Here is a 19,706-nt window from a genome sequence, read left to right as displayed (position 1 = left end):
GGGGATTACACAAGCATCTATTCTATCCGTGTAAGCAAGCATCCTGGAGTAATGCCATCAAAGCACGTTGCCCTGAACGACTTGCTCCCTTGGTTAACTTCATCGGAACGCCCACCACACCATTCCTGGGAGCCTGTAGCCCTTGCCATCGCCTGGTGTGCTGTGAGCATGCACCTATCGTCAGCCTCTTCGCAGAGTTCTAGCATGTGATTGGCTCTGACCCTAGCCGGATCCTAATCTCTAGGATTGCATCTGCAAAGTCCTTTGTGCACCCTTTTTCCTCAATTGGTCCACCATTACCTGACACCATTACACAGCTGTCATTAGTACCTTGATGTCAAGAGATATCCAATTAACTTCCTAGAATCCTAACCAGGTGAGAAATTAGATCTTATTGGTCAAAATAATGTCAAAAACACTTATCCCCAAACTGCACAGTGACAGCCATCAGTTTTGGAGGATGGATCAGTATTCAGAATACCTCTGATAATATTACATTAGTCCTATGACTTATGCCTTTCCTGCTGAACTACCTACTCCACACAGTCAAGAAGGTTCTGGAGGCGAACAACCCAGTTTGGCAGGTGGGATACCCTATTATAAACATGATGGATGTCCTGTCCAAGTGCATTATAGACTGTTGGACTTGTAATAAGGTGGACAGGATATCTGTTGCATTTTGACACAGTATCCCATCTGCCAAATTCTATATCTAGCCCTAGTAATCAGCATCACAGCCAGTAGGGAACACTGAAAGTGTCACCTTTGATACTGCAACATGGTCTCTACAACTTCAATGATCTGTGAATACGTTTGCCAACTCCCCAGCTACTGTATGAGGAGTCTATGGGCAAGGCAATACAAGGCAATAGAGTCTAAAAGGCAGCTGCTTTCAGGTGTTTGTACTCTGAGTCCAAAATGAAGAGGCTCCAATGTTGGGCTGGAACTGTGAAATTCCTAGACTGCAGTCCGAAAGATGGGTTCAAGTTCATATCCGGATAAATCTGTAAAATTTGACATTTGAAGCTGAGCCAACTTTCAGAAGTCTCTTACATGTTTAAAACTATCAACAGAACCTTTTGCTATTACTTGACTTTATGCCCACGTGATCTTTATTAATGTGTAGATAACACTCAGAAGGGAACATTCTTCTGAAGCATACAGGGAAAAAAATTCTATAAATGTGCCCAGGTTTTTCCTGTTCTGCAGGTGATCAGCAGCCATGACCGAAGCTGCATTGTTTTGTGTAAGTGCAAGGAAGACACTTTGATAACTTTTCTTGATACTGGCTTTGACTCTTTGTCTAAGACTGACTATTGCAGAGAAGCCGGAAGTCTTAAACACTGTACACTGTGTAGGAATATTACCTCTGTCAATTGATGGATTCTTTTTGCATGATTTATATTTGGAATCCAAGATTTTGGAAGTTGATGGTTGCACCTTGACCACCCCAGACAGATGCCCAGACTCTTGACCTCAGGTGTGGGGGTGGGCGATTCCCCAGACATGGAGGCCAGATAAGCTGGTTCCACAAAGATGGGTCGTTCCCCACCACCAGGGCTTCCATCTTGTGGCCGTTTAACTTAAGGAGACTAGAGGCTATCTAATTATTAACTGGTTCTAAGCAGGTATTCAAATTCACCACAGTTTGATTAATGTTAGTGTCAGAGAGATTTGGGTGTCGTCAGCATAGGACACCAGAGGAAGGCTAAAAGAGCAGATTATATCAGCAAGGGGTCAGGCATATACATTGAAAAGTGTGGGATCAGGGAGGAGTCCTGAGGCACACCACATTTAAGCTGCTGAACATCTGACAGATGATGGCCTTCCCTAACCTGAAACCCCCTACTTTCTAAAGGAGGACAGCCATTCAAGTGTTTTTCCAGCTATCCCAAGTGCCTCCAATCTGAGCCGGAGGACCGAGTGGGACACAGTGTCGAAGGCGGCCCTGAAATTAAGTAGAATATGCGCTGCTACTCCTCATTGATTGAGGGTTTTCCTAAGATCTTCCGAGGCTAATAACATGGTTTTTTCAGTGCTATAGTCAGGTCTAAAACCCGTTTGTGTGTGCTGAAGAAAACTATGATCCTCCAGAAATGCGGTCAGATGTCACATGGTCTATCGTTTCCTGCAGGCGCTGAGTTTAAGTCCCCATCCAATGATTCATAAATGAGTCTGACCTAGCTAAGAAAAAAACATGACCAGCTAATTGCAGCACTCCTTGGTGGGGGATAAGGGGGAAACAGGTGTGGGGTGGGGTGGGGGGGCAAGCCCCTCAATGTTTGAGTTTAAAAAGGAGGATACAATAGCATACATTTCTTTTGACGCGTGTCGGGATTGGGGACTCTTCTCTGCAAGATCTACTACCCTAGCTTTTCTAATGGTGTACTGATATCTTTTTAATGCCTTTTTATAAATGGGCTTCTTTTCTTCTTCATAATTTGCCCTCCATTTCCTCTCCTCTCTTTTGCACTCTTTTTTTAAGTCCCTGATTTACGAGGTGAACCAAGAGGTGCTTGCCTTGTATCTAGATATCTTCCGCCTTCTTTTCGGGATAAGCGTTTCTAGAGGTGATTCTATCCATTTCACGAACGCCTGATACTTTTAATATTTTCATCTTGGCTCCAAACTGAGGCACTAAGTGCCTCAGTCCAAGCAGCCTTAGAAAAACAACAGGAGCATAACCCGTAAACCTCGTTGAGATAGGGTGATAATGTAAGAAACAACAACAACTCTCAACTGGTATCATTCAACACAGACAAATGTATTGCATGTAAAAAACATTACAGAAGAGATAAGGAAGACTCAGAGAAAGGATAATTTAAGAAAAGACATACTGTATTAAATCAAAAAGATAACTTACATGAAGACATGTATAATTTTAAATAAGCAAAATGAAACAATTGTAACAGCACTGTACGCAAAATTAATATACCATAAAGACAACCTGGACTTGTACTTGGTGCTTAAAGTGTATGTGACACGAAGACGGCGACGCAAGTGACAAGGTGAGATCAGCAGGGGACGGCGCAACGTGAAGTGAAAGTGAATAATGGAACAATAGTTACAAGGTTCTGAATTCAATTTTTAACAATACAAAATAATTTATACATTAATTTAAAGAACCATAAAGCCATCAGTTAAGCTGAAAGGTCGACGGCGTTTCGATCCGGAATAAATTGGGATCATCATCAGGACTGGGTTGTAATATTCATCACAGTGCTAATTGGAAGAGAAGAAACAGTATAAATAAATGAGAGAAGGAGAAGTATAAATTGTGAAGAGAAAGAGCTAAGGCAAAAGATAAACGGAGAGCTAGTCTTGCATTGTAGTCAGGAAGTGCAAGTGTCACGGAGGGAGAAGCAGGATGGGGAGTGGGAGGGGGAAAGGAAGGAGTGAAGGACAGAAAAAGAGAAGAGCAAATCATTTACCTAATTGGAAGAGAGGTTCTTAGGTTAGGAAACGGTAGAAAAAACGGGTCCAATATAATTCTGTAAGGAAAGGGACAAATGAGCATCCAGTAATAGAAAATCAAGGGGGATGTCAAGATAAGAAATCGGAGCTAGATAAAAAAGTTACCTGGGACTTGATGAAGGGGGCGGGGGGCTGGATCCGGTCAAGAGAAGGGCAATGAAATTCAGTGAATAAGCAATCCGGTTTTGTGTGCAGTTCCCGTGCCTTCCCCTCACAGGATTGCTTATTCTGGCATCCCGGTTTAACTTTACCTTCCGTTTCAGGCAGTTCTGCCCTCCTCCATCTCCCGGATTGTTTCTCCGCTCCTTCCCGGCTGAGACACTTAGGATCTTGTATTCCTATTGACCAGATAGGCATCGATTCATTTTCCTTATTGCCCGATACGAACACAGCCTTACGGTAAGTTATCCTTCTTCGTTTTTAGGCCTCGGCTAGCGTAGCAGCGCATGCGCTGCTCGCTTTGCGAGGCATGCAGTATACACTACAGTGGGGAAGCTTCGCGTAAGCTCCACCCACTCTCCCCCCCATCTTTTTGTTTGGCTTCCATCCTAAATGGTGCCTTCTGATTGGTTCTTCCCTTGTTAGTCCCGCCTCCTAACGCCCGTAGCGTAATTTGTGCACATCCGAGGCTATTGGCCCCTTTACTGAACATTCTTTTTTCCCTGTGACCCCCACACCCGGCCCCTGACGCAGTCTGTTGTTTTTCGCCAACCCCTCACCACCCCCCCTCCCGTTCTGGCCTTTTTTCACACCCGCACTCCCATTTTTAATGCAATACGTCTCGCGTAAATGCGAGTCGTATTGCATTGCAAGTGCTTGTTTTAAAATAGTGCGCAGGGATCCCGGAAGTGACGTCTCTGGTGTGCCGGAAAAAACTCTAGGTTGCTCCGGAAGTCTTGTTACGGCCAAGCCTCTGCTGGATCAGTGTCCATTCTACCTATTTCCACATCCATCATGTGGCCTGTAGTGGTGAGTGCGTGTGTCTGTTTGTGTATGTAAGTGTTTCTGTATATGTTAAGTGTGTGTCGGGCCTGCAACGGGGTGTGTGTATATGTGTGCGCGTGCGAGTATGTGTGTGTGAGAGAGTGCGCCCAGTTGTTTACTGTGATTATTCATGATTGTTTATGTGTGTGCTCCGGTAGTAACTGGCGTGTGTTCGTGTGTACTCAATTGTTTGTGTGGTTACTCATGTGTGCGCAGGTTATAAGTCGTGAGTTTGTTTCCAAGGAGAAAGCCAATGTGGAGAAAGCCACGGGAAGCGAGTGGCCGTCTGCTCAAATAGAGATTTAAAATGACATTTTTGTGAATTTTTAAGTTTCGATAGTCTGGAGAGATGGTGTGCTTTTTACCTCGCAATATGCTCACTGCACTTGGCGCTTTATTGCAGAGTAGGTCCGATCATAGCAGCTGTTGTATTCCTCTTTCCGTTGCAGTCGCCTCTTTGATGTCAATGCACCACTTGTGAACCAGGAGGGCGCAGCGAGCGCTGTAGGAACTTTCATTAATCTTTCTATGGTTGGGCCAGACAGAGCAATGGTAGAACCATTACTGGAGTCATGTAGCGCTTAAAAGCCGCCGGGGTCAATGCACGGAATGTATGTTAAACCCGCCATGCACCGACGTGCATGTATGTGCACTCTAGTAATAGAGTGATCATGCTTGTCCGCATCATACTATCTGCCCTGCGTGAGGCAGAGCACTCACTCCCTGCGCTGCCGACTGCCCTTGTACTCTGGAGCCAATGGAGCTGCCCTGTGGATCGCATAACATTGCACAAATAAAGTGTTGTTTGTGACATAAGAAGTCTTTTTTCACAAACATTTTGTGGACTCTGTCGAACCCTGGTGGGTACAAGTTCATTAGAGGGAAGCAATACCTATACAGTTTAAAGGGCTTTAGCAATGCAAGTAAACATATGAGTACGCCAATAAAGCAGGTGTGTGTTCTGCTAACGCATTGTTACAATAATTAGTGCAGAATTTCACCACTCCCAGAAACAGGGGGATTTAATGAGTCACCTGTAAAAGGGGAGGATACCGAATAGCAGACGGAAGTGGCCAAAAAAAAAACTTTTTTTAAATGTGTTCTTAAGGAGCAAAGGATAATTTGCAGTCGAGCTACACCCCCAGATTATGCACCTTCTGGAGGGAACTAGAAGACGGCTCAGGCTTACTGGGCAGCCAGAAGGGAATGGCTTTGGGTCAGCAAGGCCTCTGAGTAGGATTTCTGTCTTGGAAGCATTAAGGCAGAAAAGATGTAGGTGGATTCAGTGCTGGACATGTCTGAGCAGTGGCACTCGGCGGTGACCCTCAGATCCCTTCTGTGCGTTGAAGTGAAGCTGGTAAATGCCTGCATACAGGAGACAGTCGATGCTGTGGCCTGTAATAATGTGAGCATGTTGGGTCACCTCTTGCATCTGTTGCAAAGGGGAAGGCAAATGGACCAAATCTGAGAAACTTCACAGATGGTGCTGGTAGTTTGGGGTAGGAAAATGCCAGAATGAACTTGGTATGTTTAGTTCCCAAGAAGTAGTTAAAAGTCAACCCTGTTAAGTAGGAAACGTTTTGTGAATTAGACTCGTTTTTATATAGTAATCCTTTTATAATCTCAATTACATGTGGTCCTGGTTAGCAACTGAATGTACGTGTCACGTCTATGTATTTTCGGAGTGAATCCAGCACTAAGGTGAACACAGCATTTTCACAAACAGATGATGCAAGGCATAAACATTTAATTTGTCTGGAAAGTTGCTTTTAGGCAGACTTTATGAAAAATGATGTCACAAGTTATATATTCCCTAATTATTTTTTTCTCTTTAATGGAGCACCATCACGCTGCTGTTCTACTTCAGAGTGTTTGGAGATACTATTGTGAGAAGACGATGGTGGTAGGACACTCATCAAAAAGCAGAGTGGAGGGGGAAAAGTCCATGGAAGCCTGCAGCGTATAAACATGAAGAGTGGAAGTAGTAAGATTGGGGGGAACTCGGGTGGATGCTGAAGTGAGAAACCAGGGCCTGACAGTGAATTTAGAAGTAAAGAATCGGGGGAGATGAACTAGGCCTGGTAGAGGTTCAAAGAGGCAGTTTATGGTCTCTACCCGTTCCACATTCAATGTGTGCACACCGGTCCTTTATATGCCTGCTAGTTTATCATAACATTTTCATGCAGAACTCAGAGTTGAGGAGAGAGACTGAGGAAAGGGGCATAGGGGCTCCAGGTAATCACAGCCTCATTTCTGTTGGTTTCTAGGGCAGGTGTGAAGACCAAAAAAAGTGCTTGATTTGCATCAGCAGCTGCAGGTGGTGGGCGCTGGCACTCATTTCCACATCCTTCATGTGGCCTGTAGTGGTGAGTGCGTGTGTCTGTTTGTGTACGTAAGTGTTTCTGTATATGATAAGTGTGTGTGGGGCCTGCAGCGAGGTGTGTGTATATGTGTGCGCGTGCGAGTATGTGTGTGTGAGAGAGTGCGCCCAGTTGTTTACTGTGATTATTCATGGTTGTTTATATGTGTGCTTGGGTAGTAACTGGCGTGTGTGTGTGCACTCAATTGTTTGTGTGGTTGCTCATGTGTGCACGGGTTGTAAGTTGTGTGTTCGTTTGCAAGGTCCCACTCTGTCTTGGATGTACCACTCAAGCCATTTCGCCATTTTTCTTAATTATCACACATGCGAACAGTTTCAGATATCTGAGTTCCCAATGTGCTGTGCACAAAAGCTCTTTATATTTGTACAAAAATATCACTGCAGTGTGGGAGTAGTAAGTGGTGATGGTGGTAGGGAAGTGACTTCAGCAGAAGAGACGGTTGGCCTTCTGTTTTGTGGGAGGTGGACAATAGTATCAAAAGTGGGCGATAGGCCTGCCTGACGGCCGGAATTAGTGCTTCACAAGATGGGGTGTTTGATAGCAATGGGCTTTAACTAAAAACTGAGTGCAGGTGGTCCCATGGATAATATGGTACATAGCTAAATACTTATAAGGTCCCAAAGACGAGGCCGATTGCATTGCAAATGCTTGTTTCAACTTGATTTTACGCCACGTAGAATTACGAGTTGACCACATTTTGACACCGGTATCCCTGTCCCCCTTTTAGAATTGTTGCTATCCTGACGAGTCACCTTGCCTCCATGGCTACGAGTTAAATCTCGTCCTCCCAGATTCACTGAATTTCATTGCCCTTCTCTTGACCGGATCCAGCCCCCCGCCCCCTTCATCAAGTCCCAGGTAACTTTTTTGGCTAGCTCCGGTTACTTATCTTGACATCCCCCTTGATTTTCTATTACTGGATGCTCATTTGTCCCTTTCCTTACAGAATTATATTGGACCCGTTTTTTCTACCGTTTCCTAACCTAAGAACCTCTCTTTCAATTAGGTAAATGATTTGCTCTTCTCTTTTTCTGTCCTTCACTCCTTCCTTTCCCCCTCCCACTCCCCATCCTGCTTCTCCCTCCGTGACACTTGCACTTCCTGACTACAATGCAAGACTAGCTCTCCGTTTATCTTTTGCCTTAGCTCTTTCTCTTCACAATGTATACTTCTCCTTCTCTCATTTATTTATACTGTTTCTTCTCTTGCATAGCACTGTGATGAATATTACAACCCAGTCCTGATGATGATCCCAATTTATTTCGGATCGAAACACCGTCGACCTTTCAGCTTAACTGATGGCTTTATGGTTCTTTAAATTAATGTATAAATTATTTTGTATTGTTAAAAATCGAATTCAGAACCTTGTAACTATTGTTCCATTATTCACTTTCACTTCACGCTGCACCGTCCCCTGCTGATCTCACCTTGTCACTTGCGTCGCCGTCTTCGTGTCACATACACTTTAAGCACCAAGTACAAGTCCAGGTTGTCTTTATGGTATATTAATTTTGCGTACAGTGCTGTTACAATTGTTTCATTTTGCTTATTTAAAATTATACATGTCTTCATGTAAGTAATCTTTTTGATTTAATACAGTATGTCTTTTCTTAAATTATCCTTTCTCTGAGTCTTCCTTATCTCTTCTGTAATGTTTTTTACATGCAATACATTTGTCTGTGTTGAATGATACCAGTTGAGAGTTGTTGTTTCTTTCAGTCCAAGCAGCCACATCATTCAGTGTGGACCAGGGTCTTGACACTCTGGATTGACAGATTTCCAGTTGAGGTAGCCCGGTTTTTATGATGGAAAGTTTGATCAACATGTGGTCAGACCGAAAGGGTGACGTGGCCAACCGCCGAACATGGCGGTCGTCTTCTAAACGAGCTCCAACACCAGGGCTCCAATATCCTGAAAAGTCCACTTTACAGAGACATTTGGGGTCCAGGAATACGGGCGAGTGTGGCAAGCGACGGTGCCGATAATCGGAGCTGGCCTTGGACTTGCTGCCATTGCTCGGTGCTGTGACGGGTGGTCCAGAGCCTGTGAGCGGGCAGAGAGGTGGAGCGGAGCTGGAGCCCGCGAGATCCACAGCCGGAGAGCTGGAGAGTGCTGCTCCCAGAACTAGAACGTGGCCTTGACTGCGAGAGTGGAACGAGGGCGAGGCCGTACCGAATACCGGGTAACACTGAGACGACGGTGGTACCGGCTGCGGTTCCGGCCGGAAAGCAAGCATGGGTGCATGCAGTGAACCACGGGATTTCTCCTACGTGAGGTCCAGAGGAGAAGACTGGCCGACGGAGGTTCGCAGTCACTGCGAAGAGCCCAGGGAGAGAGTGACATTCGCCAGCGGGACTCCGAGGGCACGCAGGTATGCCGGAGGCCAACGGCACACGGCGGGGAAGAGTTAGGCACACAGCAGTGGCATACGTGATTTCCTGCATGCTGCCATGAGCTACTAGTTGCTGTGCGGAAGAGAGCGGTGGAATAGCGCGTGCTGAGCCGCCGACCACAATCCTATGGGCAGGATTGGACTGAAGCGGGACAGAAGTGGAAAGTAGCTGAGCACCGCTGTTACATTGCTGAGCACGAAGGGGAAGGTGTTGGCCTAGAATGCCCCTGCTCTCTGAAGGCATACTGTGAGGGCGGCTGATTGTTGGGCACTAGAGCGGAGGGCTTGTCTTGAGCGGGTGTCCCCCTCCCTGGGACTGTGATTTTCTGGAGCCCTCTTTCCTAAGGACTGTTGTGGGCCGCCAGCACGCCCTTGGCCGAGTGTGACGCGACATAGTGCAGCTGCTTAGACACGACATTGCCAGCATGCAGGGAGAGTACAGCAGTGGCGGTACCTTGCCAATGAACGGAGTTCAGGTACGATAGTGTGTTCATGCTGCGGACCGACATACGGAGGGACCGAAGGACATTGCCCAACTCGGGACTGAGGGGTGGCCCGCTCTGTTATAGTGCGCCCTACGTTCCCTGCGGACTGGAACCGGGGGCGCTGATGCCGCCACCGTCTCTTTGAAACACAACGCCACAGCTGTAAGTTCAGTGTGGGGCTTGGCGGGCGCAAAGATGGGGCACCCCAAAGGGAAGCAGCAGGATGCCGGCCCCAATGCTGACCACACCCCAGAGAGCGCGGAGCACGCCACTGACTCGCAGACGTCTAGCTGTATACCACCAACCAACGAGGAAAAGGCTGTGGACAAGCTGGACTTAATACTCCGGGAGGTGCATGACTCTAGGAGGGTCATCGAACAACAAATCGGGGCTCTCACGACAGGGTTCACGTTACTAAAGGCAGATAATGTCAAATTGGCAGACAAAGTAAAGAATAACACCAACACGCTGGAAGAACTGTCTCCACAACATAAATAAAACACAATTCAAATACAGCATCTGCAGAAACAAGTAGCCACCCTGCTTGACCGTGTCAAGGATGCCGAAGGGAGAGCAAGTCGCAACAATATTCGCGTGATTGGCCTGCCGGAACAAAGCAAAGGCACCGATGCACCCCGATACATGGAACAGTGGTTTAAAGACCACATCACTTCTGAGGGCCTTTCTAGTCAGTACTGCATGGAAAGGGCGCATAGGATACCTGCAGGCCGACCAAAACCAGGGGCCCCTCCTCGACCCCTCATAGTAAAGATGCTGAATTACAGAGACCGGGACATACTCCTGCAAAAGACATGCGAACTATCCCAGATCAGATTCGAAAATAGTCGTATATCTCTCTACCCTGACTATACGCTTATGATGCAAAGGCAACTATCTTCTTTTATGCCAGTAGTCATAAAGAAATTACAAAGCCTGAACCTGAAGTATGCACTACTCTTTCCGGCCAGATTGAAAATTATACATGAGCAGAAAACACACTTTTTTGAAAGTCCGGAGGACGTTGAGGAGTGGCTGGAAGTGCTGGAGCCGGCCAAACCAACGAACGCTGCCTCTCAAAGCTCAACCACCAGTTTCAAACGTATCACACCGCAGCGGGAGGATGAACAGGAAATCTCAGCTGGCTAATCTGACGCAACAGCAGATGCTACAGGGCAGGAGACAGGCGCTGGCAGCGCCTTCCGCCTTCTGCGGCAGCAAACGAGAAGAGGACTCAGCCCCCTTGGACGAAAATATGAACGAATCGGACTCGGAGGGAAGTCTGGCCCTGTTCCCCAGCGTGACCCCACAGACAGCGGATGGATTATTTGGCTAAAGTTCACAGATCACTGATGATCTTGACACTGCCAGTCGGAGTGGCCAATATATCCTTTATTGGTGAAAATGGAAGCGAGACACTAATTCTGTTATGCCTCTTAGCCCTGGGGTCAGATAGAGCTCAACCACACCTCCGGATATTGGGCTACATGACATGGGTGGCCTTGGCGGTGTCCCCTCAGCTGCGAATGCACTTCGTATAAATAATACAGTTTTGTTTGTTACGTTAAGTTGTATGGTCCGGTATAGTTCCCCATCCGGACCTAGTATTGGGAAGTTTAAGCTGAAATAGTCCGGACATACTTGCAAGAATAGAGAGGTTCGAAGGCACGCATGCACAGAGACACAGGGTACACACACAGTTATCGCGACCTAAAGCACAGATAGTGTACCTGCAGGAGACCCACATGATAGAACAGGAAGCAGTGCAGCTCCGGAAAAAATGGAGGGGTCAGGTCTTCTCCACAAATTACTCTGGGTTTGCACGGGGAGTCGCAATATGGATTAGGTATGGGGTGCCCTTTACACTGTTGGAACAAAGGGTGGATAAGCAGGGCCGCTACATCCTCTTGCGGGGGTCACTGGATGGTAAACTGGTGGTACTGGGTAATATTTACAGCCCAAATACCGAACAAGACAAATTCCTGGCCACCATTAATAACGGCACTGGCGGGATGGGAAATGCATCCATGGATCATAGGGTGAGACTGGAATGCAGTAATAGATGTTACACTGGACAGATCACCCCCCCCCCCCCTTCAAGGTACGGGGTGTTTAAACAGGCGAAGGCACTACAAGAGTGGTCAGAGGGCTGGGTCATGTGTGATGTATGGAGGATGCGCTACCCGACACATCGAGAATATTCTTATTACTTCCCGGTTCACTCCTTGCACACGAGGATAGACAGGATTTATTGTTCCAATACAATTGCGATGCAGGTAATACAGGCCACTTATTTGGCAAAAACTTTCTCCGACCATGACCCACTGGAAATAACCATCACTTGGGGCAGGATTCCCACCCCAGTACCCACCTGGAGAATGTGGACGCAAACGCTAGACGGTGCAGTCTACCGTAAAGCCATAGGCAACACAATCTCTCAATACTTCACGGAGAACAGTAACACTGCCTCCAATAACTTGATTGAATGGGATGCCTTTAAGGCGGTAATACGAGGCAAGGCCATTATTACAATAGTTGCTGCTAGACAGGAGATACACCAAACCCTTGTAGATACTTAGAGTAAATTAAACACGCTGGATAGGAAACCACACATGACACCGCTAGGAAAACTCAACTACAGGAGGCGCGAATACAACACAAAGAACTCTTAGAGACACTCAGAGTTATAGGACACCAGAGATATATACAGCTGCGCCATACTGAAGCGGAAAAATCTGGGACACTACTGGCCAAACTGTTACGAGACGACCCTCCCACCACGCTCATTAGTGAAGTCACTACGCTCGCGGGCAGTAAAGTACACACACAATACGATATCAATGAGGCATTCCGCCAATATTACACTTCTTTATATAGTAAGCAAGTTAGCCCAAAGGGAGAGTCCATAGAAGACTTTTTGTTTGATCTACCATACCCACAATTACCAGCAGCAGCTAAGAAGGAATTGATAGGCACCATTACTAAATCTGAAATTAAGATTGCAATAAGAGGCCTCCCACGTAACAAAACCCCTGGCTTGGACGGGCTACCAGCAGAATTTTATGACACTTACGTGGACTCCCTTGCTCCCCAGCTGGAAATTCTGTATAATAGAGCTCTGGAACTGGGCAAATTGCCCCTTACCACGGCTCAGGCTCTGGTAGTCTGCCTCCCAAAGCCCGGCAGGGATCCCACAGACATGGCCAGTTACCGTCCACTGTCCTTATTAACGACGGAATACAAAATACTTAGTAAAGTGTTAGCTAATAGACTACTGCCCACCCTAAATACACTGATACACTCGGATCAAAATGAGTTTCTCCCTGTCCGTAGTACGTCCCTGAACACCAGGAGGCTTCACCAACTTATGTCAATTGCCCCAGACCACTATGAACATGCAGGTTGTATATCATTGGATCTGTGGATAGCGTTCGATACGATTCATTGGGCATACATGTTCAAAGAGCTAGAGAAATTTGGACAACCTACAGAATACATACAATGGCTCTGTTTATTATATGATGCCCCCACTGCCCGTGCACGCACGGGATGATATATTTCGGCCGAATACCCGATATACAGGGGTATGAGGCAGGGATGCCCACTATCACCACTCCTGTTCATTCTAGCACTGGAACCTCTGGCAATTAAAGTACGCACGGATGCACACAACATGGGTATAGAGTTGGGGACCACAACGTATTTATTTTCTGCTTATGCGGAAGATATTATTTTCTATGTCCGGGACCTCCGAACCACCCTGGGTCCTATCTGTGATATTTATCATAACTTTGAAACAATTTCGGGCCTCGCTATCAACCAGGCGAAGTCGCAGGCTTTTTTTTCTGGGAGGACGAATACCCCACGGAGATTGCGTTTGGACCTACTCCGATCACGGTGGCGCAACATACATTTAAATACTTGGGTATAAATATATATAGGAAGCCTACAGACATGCTGGAGGGCAACCTCAATGGAGCGATAAGGGCTCTACGCTCCAGTACTGCCTTCTGGATTACCTTGCCGCTGCCAGTTATTGGCAGAGCGGCCATATCTAAAATGGTGGTCCTCCCAAAACTGATCAAAACTGATTTATTATTTTACCAATTTACTAATCCTGCTGACGCATACCACCTTTCAGGTACTAAATACTCTGCTTATAGACCTTATATGGGGCACAGCTAGAGGGGGCTTGGGGGTGCCAGACCTTAAAGCATACTATTATGCCTGCCAATTGCAGTGGTTCTTATACTGGACCGCTGGCCGTAATTTGCAAGAAATAGGATACACGATGCAGGAGGTGAATCGGGGGGCTCTGCATGCCCTATTGTTGCCTCGCTGCAAAACTCCCAAAAATCTCCCACCTTTGCTACACATAGTGCTACAGTGCTGGAAAGCGGCACTGCACTATACTTCCCTTCGTCCAGCATACGGTGGCAATATTCCACTATTGGGTATACTGCTGACAGCTGGGAGAATAACAAAGCGTAACATTGCACCCTGACTGGAGGTTGGGATTAGCACAGTGTCTGATTTGTTTAACGACGGGACCATGACAACTTCGTGAGGGAAACTGGGGCGCCTGACCACTTATATTTATTGCATACGGCACTATACCAGTATATAAAAACACAGTGGGCTCCGCACTTATTTTTTTATTTATTTTTAAAGGTTTTATATAGCGCTGGCTGGACCCAAGAGTATCAGAGCGCTTTACAGGATTTGGTAACACAGTATAACAGACATACTTAGTAAAATTGAGAAAATAGGGCAAGGCAATGTAACTTATAAGAAAGTTGTAGGTTCGGAAGATCAAAATCAGGTAACAAATCGAAGATAGTAGATTATGAAGACAGTGAAGAATTATATAGTGTGTCAGTAGATGGAGAGGCAAGAGAGTGAGGTATATTTGTGGAGGGGAGGGAGGAGGTGAACTTATAAGTAAAGGGGGGTTAATATAGAAAGTGAGCAAGTGAGGAGTTCATGGCCAGAGACAGTAAGTTAAATTAAGAACCCCAGTATTTGTTGAGAAGGAGCAGCTTGAGGACTTTTTTAAAGCAGGGGTAGGAGGGGTTGCAACGTAGATCTTTGGGAAGGGTATTCCGGATAGAAGGCGCATTATCAGAGAATGAGCGAGACTGAGTTGATTTATTTTTTAGCAGAGGAGGGACAAGGACAAGAGCGTTAGTGCTCCTCATTGTTCTAGTGCACCCAGCTTTTTGGAGTTTGTCAGAGAGGTAAGAAGGGGTATTTTGATGATGGGCTTTGTGCGTGATGCAGGCGATCTTGTAGGTGGATCTACCTTTGATCGGAAGCCATTTAAGGTTTTTGAGAACTGGGGAGATGTGATCGTAATGCTTACAGTCAGTAATATGCCTGGCAGCGAGGTTAAGCACAGATTTGATAGGGGCTAGGTGGACTTTAGGGGTACCAGCAAGAATGGCGTTACCATAATCAATTCTAGACAGGACTAATGATTGAACAACTGATTTAAAGTCATCTGCTGGAATGAAGGGTTGAATTTTTTTAAGGTGATGTAGTATGAAGAGAGCACCTTTTGCCGAGTTTTTTATATGGGGAGTGAGACTGAGGTTATGATCAACGCTAATACCAAGGGATTTGACTGAGTTGGAGATGGCAAGAGAGCAGTTGAGAGCTTTAATGTCCATGATCCAGTGTTGAATAGGGAGCGAGTTGTTCTTGGGAGAGAATAGGATGATTTCAGTTTTTTGGGGGTTTAGTTTGAGATGGTTTTGGTGGAACCACAGTTGGATCTTAGTCAGGGCATCGTTAAGATGTAAGACATCGTCATGGGATTTGATCTTGTAGTATAGTTGTGTGTCATCAGCATAGAGGTGATAACTGATTTTCGCTTGTTTAAGAATAAGGGTAAAGGGTTCCATGAAGAGGTTAAATAGAGTGGGAGAAAGAATAGAGCCCTGTGGAACGCCCAGGGAGACATGCTGAGGATTAGAAAGGCAACCGCTGCCTTTGATTTGTTTAGTTCTATTTTGGAAGTAAGAGGTGAACCACTTGAGAACATCACCGTCAATGCCGAAACGGTCTTTGAGAATGTTGAGTAAAGCGTCATGGTTAACAGTATCAAAGGCTGCAGAGAGGTCAAGAAGATTGAGGAGGGAGGATTCACCTTTGTCAAGGGAGCGATGTATGTCATCAGTAATGTTGAGCATTGTTGTTTCCGTGCTGCATCCCTTTCTAAAGCCTGATTGGAAAACGTCTAAGAGGTTGAATGAGTCGATGTGCTTGTCCAACTGTAGTAGGACACATTTTTCGAGGGCTTTGTATAGGAAGGGAAGGTTGGAGATAGGGCACAGGTTGTTTAAGTCGTTGGGGTCAGCCGCTGTATTTTTGACGATGGGGGTAATTTGGCCTAGTTGGAGGGAGGCGGGAACACTACCAGTGGCAAAGGACGAGTTGATGATTTTGGTCCAAAGTGGGGCGATGATGTGTTTTAGTTCTTGAACCAGATGAGCTGGAAGTGGATCTCTAGTATGTGAGGATGGTTTAATCTTGGTAATGATGTTAAGGACATCACTTTCTGACACTGGACAAAAATTATTCCAGGAAGCATTATTTTTTAGCTGGGGGGCGGTAAGGAGAGGTTTGTAGTGGGTGATAGAGAGGGGGAGTGGGGAGGAATCAGGGGGGGATAGGAGCGGAAGAAGGCTCAGGGGGAATGTTAAGGAGGGGGGGTTGACTGTGTGGTGGGGGAGTTAATGCGAAGGATTGGTCAATCTTGGTGACTTTATCAGAAAAGAAGCTAGCAATTTCTTCGCATCTCTCAACCGTTGCTAGTAATTTAGGGGGAGCTGATGTAGTTTGGTTTTTGACAATGTTAAAAAGCTCCCTGGAACGATTTCTAGCCCGATCAAGTTGTGTATGGAGGAAGGAAGCTTTTCCGTTAAAGATGTGTTTTTTGTAGTTGGCCCTTGCAGCTCTGAGGAGGACAAGATTCGAGGTGGAAGGTTGTTGCCTCCAAGTGCGTTCAGTTTGTCTGAGAGCTCGTCTCTCTTTGTTAAGGTCAGTATTGAACCAAGTTTTGGAGTGAATAGTTTTTTGGAGTTTCAATTTGGCAGGGGCAATTTGGTCAAGGACTTCAAGGATAGAATTATTGTAATGATCAGTAAGACCAGTGGTGCTTTGGGAAGGAGGGGAAAGCTGTAGGCGAGCTTTAATTGTAGATTCCAGCTCGTCAGGAGGAATAAGGTGGAGATTTCGAGTTAGTTTCTTTTGTAAGTTGGTGTTGGAGGGAGGAGGGGGCATAGAGCTGTTAATCGTGAAGAGGATGAGGTGGTGATCGGACCAGTCAATGGGGGTGATGTGGGAAAGAGAAGCCAGTACCTTGCTAGTGATAATAGCATCAAGGGTGGCACCGTAGAGTGAGTTGGAGAGTTGCAGAGTTGCGTCAAGTCACTGATTTCAAGTAAGTCATTGATGAGGTTAACTGCGGGGTCGTCAGATTTGTTCCAATGGAGGTTAAAATCCTCTAGGAATAGGTTTCTGGAATTGGAGAGCGAAGATTGAATAAGAAGGTCAGACAATTCCTCAGCAAAGGAGAGAGGGTCCCAAGGGGGGTGGTAGATATTATGTAGGCAGCTAGGAGGGGAACCCTGTACTGAAAGTTCAGCACCAAGGTATTCAAAAGTGGATAGGTCATGGTGGTGGACAGGTGAAAGTTTACGTTCTTCTTTATAAATGATATAGCCAGGCCCCCTCCAATTTTTTCAAGCCTGTCTTTTCTGAGGATGGAGTAGCCCGGGGGAGAAAGCATGTCAAGGATTGATGTGTAGTTGGAGTTAAGCCAGGCTTCAGTCAAAAAGGCGATGTCAATGTTTTCGCTGAGGATGGTTTCAGCGATTTCTGTTGCGTGACAAGAGGCCGACAGGCAATTAACCAGCATGCAGTTGAGGGGTTTAGGGTCACTAGGTTTGGTGGAGGAACAGGAGTGGATAGAAGTGAGTTGCTGAGGGGGTCTGGGTGAAACTGGGGAATACGGGATCCTACTAACTCCCAGGATCTAAGGGATAGATGAATAAGATATGGAGGGGTTCGCAGTCGAGGAGGAGAGGGGGTAGATTTTATTGAGGTCAGCGATATCAAGGGGGGGAAGGTGACTCGGGAGGGGGGGAGGGCTGAATGAGCTAATACGGTCAGTCAGTTTAGATGGAGATACAGGAGAGGGCGGGAACATACTAGTTCCTAAGATCACTGGGATAGATGCATGAGGAGGAGGGGAGTTCGAGGTGGGGGTGGAGAGGGGGTAGACTTTATTGTGGTCGTGGAGGTTAACGGGGGGAAGATGGCTCGGGAGGAGGGGTGGGCTGAATGAACTATTACAGTCAGTCACTCTAGAAGGAGAACTGAAGATGGGGAAATAATTCCTTGGTTATATGGTGCATGGTAATTTTGTGAGGGGACTAAGGGGTAAGTGAGAATGGGAGGGTTATTAGTGGTGAGGGAGGAGACGACATTTCTGAGGGAAGAGAGTTCTAATACGAGGGTCGAGAGGTGCAGTTCAATGTTGAGGAGTGATTGGGTAAGAAGTGTGATAGGGAGGGGGACTGGGAGATCAGGAAGGAGGTGTGAAAAGTCCATGTTGGTCGGGGATGGAGGTCTGGTATGTGGAAGAGATGAGAAGCCAGGAGGGGGGAGGAGAGGGGAGTTGAGAAAAGGGGGTAGAGTCGGAGTAGAGGGGTGAGAGGGTGGGTTCCCAGAATTAGAATGGGGGTCGGAGGAGGTAAGGAGGGCCTGTGGGTTGAACTTGGGGGCGTTAGTTAGATAATGGGGGGGGGGTTACAGGAGAAGGAATTGGGGAGATTGGTGGAGCCGTTGGGGGAGGTGTTGAAAGGGGAGGGTGTAGGTTTTGTGTCACTGGGGGTGTTTTTGTAATGTTACAGAGAGGGAAGGGGGATGGAGTAGATCGCCGATCGAGGGGAGGAGTAGCTAGAGGGGGGTGGGTTTGGGAGGCAGAGGGAGTTGAGAGAGAATCAATAGAAGGGGGGATGTTGGCGAGGTAGTAGGGTGTTGAAGTTGGGAAACGTGGCTTTCAGTAATGGTTATAGAATTAAGATCTAGCGAGGTCGTGTTGTAGTAAATCTGAGAATCAGGGCTTTCAATAAAGGTTAATGAGTCAGGGAATGGCTGAGAGGGGATTGTGGTGTGCGGGGACAGAGAGGTAACTTGCAATTGGGAGGCTGGGAGGTTAGTGTTAAGTGAAGGTTTAAGGTTTTGGGATAGTGAACTGAAATGGTGTTAAAAAACGGTGAGGTGTTTTTCAGACGCTTGAATAAGAATATTTCCGGATTTGAATATAGAGATGTTGATTTCACCAGGAAATGAAGAGGAGGGAGTGGTGGAGAGTTTCATACCATAGGGAATTTTACGGGAATTACTGATGGGGAGGTGTTGGAGAAAGATGCTTTTCCATTTAGATAGGCGGTTGGTGAAGAAGATGTAGTTAGTTTTTATGATGGAGGTTAGGCTACGGTAGTTGTCAACAAATAACGTTTCTTGGTGTTGTATTAGAAGTTTATGTTTAAAGTTTTTCTTGCCGTTTTTTGAAAGGTTTGAAGGGTAAAGGATGGACCACGAGTTGGGGCCGTGCCTAGTGATGGGACAGCTGTGGGTGGCCCGCAGTGGGGAAGGGGAGTAGGAGCACGGGTATAGAACAGGGAGGATGTCTGAGAGAGGTGAAATATTTCCAATAGAGCGTGAAGGTCGCGCAAGGTGGAAGATTGGAGTGGTGGGCGATATGGTGCGAGAGTGGGAGAAGGGGGAGATTCCAGGGGAGGAGGCAGTAGACAGGGTCACAGTAAAGAGAGAAAGGGGAGAGTGGGAGATAGGATCATCATGGAGAGAAACTAGTCGAGAGGAGTGGCGGTAATACTGATAAAGAGATCAATTTGGCGTTGGGAGAAGAAAATACATCAGAACAATACAAATTTACAAGTTTCACAATACAATCAAGGAGAT

At 46.4% G+C, this 19,706-nt stretch overlaps 1 protein-coding gene across 3 annotated transcripts in view; it reads right to left on the bottom strand.

Annotated features, from left to right (window-relative positions):
• The window catches only part of CCDC27 (coiled-coil domain containing 27), a 426,770-nt gene that overhangs the window by 197,308 nt on the left and 209,756 nt on the right, over positions 1-19,706 (bottom strand). The window contains exon 1 of one of the 3 annotated variants that reach the window (XM_085608857.1): positions 3,726-3,962. The exons of the other annotated variants lie outside the window; for them this stretch is intronic. Coding sequence (XP_085464983.1) covers positions 3,726-3,831 — 106 coding nt within the window. The 5' untranslated portion in view covers positions 3,832-3,962. Of the gene's footprint in view, positions 1-3,725; positions 3,963-19,706 lie in introns of those variants that run through there. 3 annotated transcript variants of the gene reach the window in all.

Source organism: Triturus cristatus, chromosome 1_2, assembly GCF_964204655.1.
Source record: "Triturus cristatus chromosome 1_2, aTriCri1.1, whole genome shotgun sequence".
In the NCBI taxonomy this organism is placed as follows: Eukaryota; Metazoa; Chordata; class Amphibia; order Caudata; family Salamandridae; genus Triturus; species Triturus cristatus.
The sequence above is the reverse complement of the archived record's forward strand: the minus strand, read 5'-3'. Positions and strand labels throughout refer to the sequence as shown.